The sequence below is a fragment of the Nesoenas mayeri genome, assembly GCF_963082525.1.
Source record: "Nesoenas mayeri genome assembly, chromosome: 2".
In the NCBI taxonomy this organism is placed as follows: domain Eukaryota; kingdom Metazoa; phylum Chordata; class Aves; order Columbiformes; family Columbidae; genus Nesoenas; species Nesoenas mayeri.
In genome coordinates, this window is record NC_137543.1 from 87,666,122 (window position 1) to 87,675,658 (window position 9,537).

General features: G+C 45.9%; 1 protein-coding gene across 1 annotated transcript in view; it reads left to right on the plus strand.

Moving 5' to 3' along the window:
* The window catches only part of TNFRSF11A (TNF receptor superfamily member 11a), a gene marked incomplete at its 3' end in the record, with an annotated part of 28,470 nt that extends 19,583 nt beyond the window's left edge, over window positions 1–8,887 (plus strand). The window contains exons 8-11 of the mRNA XM_080339045.1: window positions 71–178; window positions 2,021–2,073; window positions 4,380–5,241; window positions 8,508–8,887. Of these exons, the coding sequence (XP_080195171.1) occupies window positions 71–178; window positions 2,021–2,073; window positions 4,380–5,241; window positions 8,508–8,887 (1,403 nt within the window). The remainder of the gene's footprint in view (window positions 1–70; window positions 179–2,020; window positions 2,074–4,379; window positions 5,242–8,507) is intronic.
* Between the last annotated feature and the right edge of the window lie 650 nt (window positions 8,888–9,537).

The following is a 9,537-nucleotide window of genomic DNA, read 5'->3' on the forward strand; positions in this document are numbered from 1 at the left end:
TGAGCAAGGATTGTCATGCTGCTGAGTACAAGCTGCACATTAATGGTACTATCTTTGTTGCAACCTGCAGGAACAAACAGGATCTTATACGTGTTGATTGTCATCTTGTTTTTTGTGGCACTAATCGGCATTGTCATCTTCATCATATACTACAAGAATAAGGGAAAAAAGCTGACAGGTACGTGATAGCTAATGATATTCATGAATGTGACAACTGCGTGGCTCTCTGTGCGTTCTGATTTCCCGGGTAACCACCAGTTTAGGAAACTCAGCAGCTATTTTGGAAGTTCTGTGCTACCCCTGTGGATATCCTTGAACTAGTGGAAAGCCAGGCTTTGAATTCCTCTTGGCAGGCAGCATATCGCTTGGTGTCCTCCTGCAGCCCTGACCATGAGATGGCCACCCTCGGGGTGGACACAGCCACTGTGTGGGTGAAGGAAGGCTGGTCCTGGGGGCTTCCACAGCAGCACAGCTGCTCTGCAACATGTGGCACAGAAGAAGGGAAGCGGGAAAAGTCTTTATGGGGCTTTCACTACCTCCTGTCTTCTTCCTCCATTTTCCCTTCTCCCTCCATCTGTACAGGTTAAAATATGGATTTCAAGGCAAAGGCCTGATGGGTATTTGAAAATGTGGTGGGGGCAATGTTTTTAGCTGAAGGCCAAAGTTCTGATGAGGTCTGGAAGAAATACTAGAAGGAAACAGAATAAGCAGTAAAAGTAGAAAAATAGAAAAATCTTAGCAAAGGCATAGTGGATAACAGTGAGGTACTGAGCATATTATTAGCGCAATGGAAATACCTTCAACAGTTATTCAACTCTGTGTTAAGCCCTTGATCTCCTTACTTAACAGCATACCTGTGTTGTTCTGTTCATTTTTTATTTTCTCCCTCTAAACAGGGAAAGCTTTTCCTAGTGTAGTTTTTCCATATCTCCTTTCCCAAGCCCTACCAGTTTGTGAAATGTTTTGGGAGCAGTGGAAGACAGCAACCCTCTCTTGTAAAGTATGTTTCAGCCTGTGTTTTAGAAATATGCTGCCTTTGCCACACTAAACACAAGTTATGCTAAATCTGGAATTCCTGGGGTGGGCTGGAGGAAATGGTGACTCTCCTTGCAAACCAAATACTTAGGATGCAAGGCAGGTTGGGAAGGAGTGCTTTTTATTTGACATTTCTATTGCCCTGCTGCTCTGCAGTGACAGTCCTTCATTGCCTTTGCGTGGAAATCCTGCTAACCATAACCCCAGGGACTTGCAGGCTCGGGAAGAAGCTCTGCCTGCTTGTGAGTGGACTGATGGTAAATGTGCAGACTCGACATCTGATGAACAGAGTCATTGCTAGGAACCAGCAGTGGCTACATAGCTGATCTGCCTTAGACACACGAAAACAGCATAAGGTTCAAATGTACATGAGACCTGAGCCCTACAAAATCTGCTGAAACCATAAACAGAACACCAGAAGAATTGCTAACTCTACTAAGTGGCAGTCTTTACTATAAAGCGTTGTTGGACTGATAGCTTTTCCTTGAGAGATACTCTGATTAAATGACTTTTCCCTTTAAGTACACCCTGGTTAAGTGGAATACACTGCATTTGAGCCTGTCATCCCATGGTTTCAGTGACTTACCCTCTTCTCTCTGGGCTCCTCACTCCTGCCCAAGAAGGGCCTTTGGACCATTCATGTGACTCCTCTTGAAATAGACCGTACGGGTGCAAGCGTGTCGGTGTTGGGCCAGTCATAGCTTGGTGCGACATATGACCAGGAAAGAAACCCCATTTGATGTGGAACACAGCTTAACCGTGGTCTATTTTAGGAGCTTGGAAACATTTGTTCCACAGAAATATATCCCTGTTCCAGTTACAATGAATCTTCAGCTAGACCAATGCTGGGACACTTGAACAGTCAGTAAAAACAGTCTCGCTGGTTTTTATTTAATATGATATTGCGGATTGTGAATGACTGTGGGTCATGTGGGTGTTTAGGTCTGTGGCTGACTTACAGCCACTCTTTTTGTTTTCTCTACAGCAGATCTACAGAACTGGGCTAACGAAGTGTGCAGCCAAATAAAACGAACACAGGTAAAGGCAAAGACACTAGCATTTTCTCTTTATTTGATGTTTTCCTCATGGCATTGCTGACATGACTGCATGTGAATGTTTGGCTAGAAAACAAGTTTTGAGTTCCTCAAAAAATGCTCACAGCTTTGGCTTTTTCAGTCTGGTTTTCTGTAAATGTGAGGCGTATTAAATCACTGTTCTCAAGTAACTTCTGAACCTGCTTTCTGGTTTCAGCCAGTTTTAACAGTGGTAAAAATCTCTGTGATTATTAAATATTTATGAAAAGTTAAATATGAATGTACCGCTTGCTGAACACCAGAACACTGCCTAGGAGGGAGCCTTTCTAAATCATAAGAGCAGAAAAAGCTTCAGTTGAGTTTGCACCTTTTTACATACCACAGTGTTCACAGGAGAGAAACCTGGATTTGGGCAATGCCAAGAATGCCAGGCATGCAAGGTATTAAGCACAGAGCCATCAGCTAAAGAAACTGGCTGTGAGACCCCTTAATTCTAGTGCTTGCAGAAATCCTTCTTGTCCATTTGGGTGTGTAAAAAAGTAAGACCTTACAAGAAGTTTCACTCTGGAAGAACGCCAGATCCCAAGCTTGAAACACTCAGATGGGAGCACAGGTTCAAGTTCACGTGTCCTGCCTGCTTCACACCATGAATGTGGACTGAGGTGTCCCAGGTGCATGTTCTCTTAACCACCCCATCTAGGAAAATTGTCTAGCTTAGCTGTTGAAAGACTCAAATTCCATTGCTACAAAGAAACCACACCAAACAAACACACCTTTTTGAGCAGGCAGTTCTTCTTTTGTCTCCGAAGTGTTCATGCAAGCTCCTGAGTTGGCAGCTGCTCAGATCCTCTGGGACAGAGGAGTGAATCAACAGCAATTAGTGGCTGGCAGCATTTACACTCTATCCTTTACCCTGGAAGACCTGAACAGATGCTAGAAAAGGACGTTCCCAAATACCTGAAGGGAACATTTGAAGTATTTCCCAAACTGTGGGTTTTTTTTGAAGCTGCAACTAAAAATATAGCTTTACTTTGGCAGGTACTGACAGCAGGACATCATAGGCCTTTGCATTTGTCATCCGAACATTTTCCAGGTTAAAGCAACCTTGCCCGTGTGATTTCTTTTTTGCTTGGGCCCTCTGAATCAACCCAGTTTCTCTCTCAGTCATTACACAAAATCACAGAATCACAGAATGTCAGGGATTGGAAGGGACCTCGAAAGATCATCTAGTCCAATCTCCCTGCTGGAGCAGGAACGCCTAGATGAGGTTACACAGGAAGGTGTCCAGGCAGGTTTTGAATGTCTCCAGAGTAGGAGACTCCACAACCCCCCTGGGCAGCCTGTTCCAGTGCTCTGGCACCCTCACTGAGAAGAAGTTTCTTCTCAAATTTAAGTGGAACCTCTTGTGTTCCAGTTTGAACCCATTACCCTTTGTCCTACCATTGGTTGTCACCAAGAAGAGCCTGGCTCCATCCTCATGGCACTCACCCTTTATATATATGTGAACATTAATAAGGTCACCCTTCAGTCTCCTCCAAACTAAAGAGCTCCAGCTCCCTCAGCCTTTCCTCATAAGAGAGATGCTCCACTCCCTTCATCATCTTTGTGGCTCCGTGCTGGACTCTCCCCAGCAGTTCCCTGTCCTTCTGGAACTGAGGGGCCCAGAACTGGACACAATATTCCAGATGTGGTCTCACCAGGGCAGAGTAGAGGGGAAGGAGAACCTCTCTTGACCTACTAACCACCCCCATTCTAATACACCCCAGGTACCATTGGCCTTCCTGGCCACAAGGGCCCAGTGCTGGCTCATGGTCATCCTGCTGTCCACCAGGACCCCCAGGTCCTTTTCCTCTATGCTGCTCTTTCAGCATTACTCATAATAACGATTTTGCTCCTGGTAAGGTCTTCACAAATCAACAGCCCTTCAGACATACAGATGATTCAGGGGGTTCCCAAAACTTGTAAGCAGTGAGGAAGGTCCTAATGATGGTCCATAAGAAACAGGAGAATCTAGTGACTCTTCTAGATTTATTAACTCTTCAGTCTCTTCTTAAGAACTAGGAATAGTCATCTCCCAAAATTAAATGTTATTGCCCCCCAGTTTCTGAACACCGGCTAAGCCCATCATCACTGGCCACAGTTTTACAGTCGAACAGAATTACACTTAAAGACTCAAATGTAGTGGTGCTGCTCAACCTCAGCAGCTCCACGCTGAGGAAGAACTGAGATCTGCCTATTCTTTCTTCATCTAGAAAATAACCTACTGCTGACCTATTCATAAAACTCGTTTCTATTTTGAATTTCTGTCAGGAGCCCTCCAAAGACGTTACCGTGAACATCACAAATGCTGCTGATCCCCAGACCTCTGAAGACATGTGTCTCCTGGGCCCCACGGGCCCTCCTGCCCCTGGAATCTCGTGTTGCACCGGTGGTCACGCTCCTTGCAGGAACGAGAGCCCCAGCACGGCGCCGTGTGAGGCAGGAGGGAACCTCCCAGAGCTTTCTGTGGTAAGAAAGACTGATGATGACGACCATTTCCCACCAGTTCCCACAGAAGATGAATACATGGATAAGGATATCAACACCACTGATTATTTATCTTTACTGAGTCGGACTGCCAGTAAAGCCGTATCATCGTTTTCAGAACCGATGGAGGCAGGGGAGAATGACAGCTTAAATCAGTACTTTTCTGGGATTGGGAGCACAGAGGACGTGTCAGTCTCTCAAGGCTTTCAGCCTTCCTCTGACACAGGTGGGGCACACACTGCCACGGACAAACTTCTTCAGAAATCTTGCCAACAGGGCCACAGTTGCCTGAAGGAAACAGGCAACAAAGACACAGATCGTTTTGCAACGAACTATGACTCAGAAAAGATCTGTGTGAGGTGTGGCATTTCATACAGGGAATATCCCAAAAAGTGGAGCAAACCCTGTTGTGCTGCAGCTGATGGTGCCTCCACCTCTCCAGGAACTGGATCCAATGCACAGTGCACTTGTGGCTTGAATTTTCTCTCTGCTGGTCAGAGCAATCTAGCAAGTGATCACAGTGTGGAAGATGCATCTTCAGACAGTACAAACATGAAGTATCAGAACACAAACAGAAGCACTTCAGGGACAAACAGAAGCACTTCAGGGACAAACAGCAGCACTTCAGACCTCCCTCCAGCATCTGGTAAGCCCATTAGGCTTGAGCCATACATGGTCGTATAGGATTATTCTCTGCGCTGGCACAGTTTTATTCAGTCTGATTTAGGAGAAGGGGAGAAGAATGAAATGATGCCTTTTCACTTAACTGTCCTGAAGCTAATCTGAGAAACAAAGCTGAAATACTAAGGCCATTTGGTTTATAGTCATTTCTGCGTATAATATGAGGACTGTGAGGGACCACCATTCTGCCCTGATCTAACCAGCAACGTAGAACAACTCTTCTGGCTGTCACAACAAAGGCCAGGCAATTCTGTTACTGAATTTGGTGATAGCAGGTGTGTGTATTGGAGAAAACTTAGAAGGAGGAGAGTATAGGGACCCAGAGGCTGAGTCAAGAAAGGATGCATGATGCTCAGCCAGACAGTTTTCCATTCAACAGTCTCCACACACATTTTTCCCATTAGGTTTAACTCCAGTTATATTTTATGTGGCAATCAGTGAGCCGGAGCGCTAACCTGGTAGCCATGACTCATTTAAGAGATTATGTTAAATTTTCTGCTTTTAGTTCTTTTTAATTTGCTAGAATACAAGCGTTCACCTAAAATAATTTCATACAGACACCATTTCTCCATTCACAAATTCTCTGTCCCCTAAACAACTCTGAAACACTGTCACCAATTTACTAATTGAGTAAATATATCAAAATTGTCAAATGAAAGCAGGGAAAAAAATCACTGAAGCAAAACTAGCAGAAGGGAAGTTATGAACCTTTTCTGGATGAAACCTTCCTCCCTTAGACTTTTTTTTTTATAAAAGTCTGCAATCTGCCTGTCATGTGTTAATTAGTCATTTTAGATTATAATCTCTTAAAGTCAGATTCTCTATTTTTATTCATGTGGATGCACTGCCAAGCATAATGAGACCTTAGTTTTGACTGGGACATCTAAGTATTACTGTAATACACACAGCAGTCGTAAGCAGTTGCCCTTCTTTAAAACCATGTAATGCCTTGAAGTTTCTTATGGACACATTCTTGTTAGTCTGCCAAAGCCCAAAAGCAGCCCTTCTGAAGGCCTTCCCCTCTCAATGTGCATGCCATGTGGGAATCTGAAAGCATATAGTGTTCATCTTTCTAAGAGCAGATACTCTTTCTGCTGCTTCAGTTTCCTGAAATCCTGACACAGTTTCACTGCCTGGTTTGTACAAAATTCAGCAGTAGTGAAGAGGACGCAGCTTATCTTTTTGTTGTTGTTGGAAGGTGACTCTGACATAAAACTGGAAGTCAAGTCATTTTGGGCACTGCAGAAGTACTGCTTTTCTTTCTAAGTCTGACACAAAGAGGAAAAGAAAACATTAAGGAACAACATGGCAAACAGGAGAGCTCGGATTTATGTGACGTGCTAGAAAGTGCCATCTTAGATCTGCAGCAAAATTCTTTATCTGGGATTTTAATTGCGTCTGTGCCTTTGGGTATGAACATGCTCTAGTGCCATCTGGTGAAACCTGACCACAGATACAGCATTCCCAATTTGCCATTTTTTAAGGCAGGGCTGCCAGCAGGTACTGACTGAGCTCTGCGCAGCATGAGAGTGTGGGTTAGTGAACCTGAAAATGACAACACGAATTACAAACTCTGTCCCTTCTGTAAAACAGTCTTAGAGGACCAAAGTAAACCTCTGGACAGGTGGCATTCACAGGGGTCACCACCAGAGATGGAGGTAAGCCTTTGAGCACTCCTCCAACCCCACAAACCTGGAGGCAGTCAGGACATGAAGCATCTGTCCATGACCACCTTTGTGTTGATGGTAAACAGCCGGACCAAATCGAACACCAGGGAAGCAACCAGCAGGGAAAAAAAACTCCCACAGAGAAAACGCGTATTGACATCTCATGTTAATCAACAACACTTGGAAAGCAAGCAATGGGCTAGCAATGCAGTGGTTTAGCTAAAATAAATAGGATTGTTTGAGGGGAGCTATTACAGAGATGCTAGAGTGCTGCCCAGATTGGGTTGTGAGCAGGCACAGGTCCTAACTCAGCACTGCTGGAGCCCACTGTCCATTGCTGATGTGCAAACCTCCTGCGGCTGCCAGAAAAGTGATGTTTCTCTGTGCTGGGCCATGCTTAGCTGCAGTGGAAATGGGAACATCTCAGGTGTTGAGGAATGTAGTGAGGAAAGGCACAAAATGTCTAAAAGGTGTCAGATCAATCTGCGAGTAATGATTTAGTGAAGAACAGCAGGAAATACATTTCTTAGGAAGAACATTCATAGGCTAGGAAGATTTTTTTTTTTACTTGATTGCTTCGGTTGATTTAATTTTCGAACTTTAACAAGTTTGCTGTAGTGTTGTTGAAAGTATGTTCTCAGTTATTTTCTTTCTGCTCTGAGGGAAATTTATTAATTCCCAGAGCCTGTTCCTGCTGTCACTTGAGTCAGTGACCCACTCCTTGAATGGCAGAAAGATTGAATTTATGCTGAAAAATCTCTAACCACAGGCAGGCTGACTGAAACCGTAACTCCGTTAGGTTGCTATAATATAGACTCTGTCTTTTCACTGGAGTCAGTGTATATCCAAGTAAATTCATGAGGGCACTAGCTGAGTACCAGAGTGTGCCAACGTGGAGGATCAGGACAATATAAGATAATTGTATAAGCTCTGTGTCATTTGGACACTGTGTGACTGTATGGTCTGATGTATTTATTCACTAAGCCTGCTACCTAGACCACACAGTAGGAAACAAACAAAACAAAGCAAAAACACACACACACACAAAACAAAAATCAAATGAAAACCAACCAAACAAAAAACGCCAAACAAACAAAAAGGAAAACAAAATAAAACCAAACCAAACAAACAAGAAATAAAATACACCACCAAAAAAATGTGGTGCCTGGGACTCCCTGAAAAAAAAAGTCTCATAATTAGGAATAATGACCATTTCTTCACAAACTGCAGACAGAGGCAGCTCATGCACCAAGTGGCATGGGGAGTATGAGGTTGTCATGTTCTCTCTTGCTTCCCGGAGCACAATCGAGAGAGAAAATGTTTCCAAGCCTTCCAGACAGGCTCCCACGGATGACAGGCTTCATCCTGAGGAGGCAGAGGTGGAAATAATGAAAAGGTCCAGTGGAAGGCATTGATTATAAGAGCATTCCCGTGTCACGGGGAAAAAGTAATGGAACAAGAGTAAAGCCACCACAGCGGACTAAGTTCACTGTGCTAAGTGTCCATCTTGTGAGGAGAAAATATTAATCACACGTGTCTTCTTTTCTCCCCCCTCCTTCCCCAGGAAATGTGACTGGAAACAGTAACTCCACCTTTATCTCAAGTGGACAAGTAATGAATTTCAAGGGCGACATCATTGTTGTCTACCTTAGCCAGAACTCCCAGGAGGGGACAGCGGCGTCGGGCCCAAGCGAGGAGAACGTGGGCAGCCCCGTGCAGGAGGAAAACCTCAGCCGCTGCGAGACTTTTGCGGGCAACACCCAGCACTACAAGGAGAAGTGTGCCGAGCGGCAGGGCAGCTGCCCACCGGTGGGGAGCGGGGGGCCCCGGTGGCCCCCGGGAACTCTGCCCCAGGAGCGGGGACTGTCCCGCCACGGCCAGGCATCACAGCCCGTGCAGGAGGAGGGAAAGCTGGGACACTTCTCAGAGAAGGTGTTGAACTGAGGCGAGACGGTGTCCTTGCTACGGGCCTCAGCGCCAACAGGCAGCTCACGAGGGGGTGTGTGGCTGCCGTGGGGCTGCCGATATCCTGGGTGTCCTGACAGATTCAGAGACTGTTGCTGCCTCTGGGTGTCTCCTGGGAAATTTCACAGCTGGAAAGGACCCTTGTGGTGCACATGCTGGGGGTGGTGCCCTCACTGAGCTGGTTACGGGTGATGATGCTCTCACTGAGGAGGTTACCAGCGGGGACAGTCACACGTTGGAAGCCGGGCATGCTGCCCCCCTTGCAGAAGCAGTGGCAGGGCTCCCTTGCCTCCCTCGCGAGGCGATGGGCTCCCCGCTACCCCCCAATCCCTAGCACCTCTCCCAGCAAACGACAAAGGAGAGTTGAGGAGATCCTTTGGGACAGGGACTCTGTGGAGAGCAGTGTTGTGGGGTGCTCCCAGAGGGTGACATGGTGGAGGTCGGCACTGAAAGGCACCCCTGAGCTCTACCTTGGGGTTTTCTTTTTGCCACTAAGTTGCACCTATTTTGCTGGGTCTTGGGCCTCCTCGATGCCTCTGGTGGTGGAGGGAAGGGGTGGCTACGTCTGCCGCTAAGCATAGTGCTGCTACCAACATCTGCCTCCCTGTTGGGACTGGATGGGTGGCATC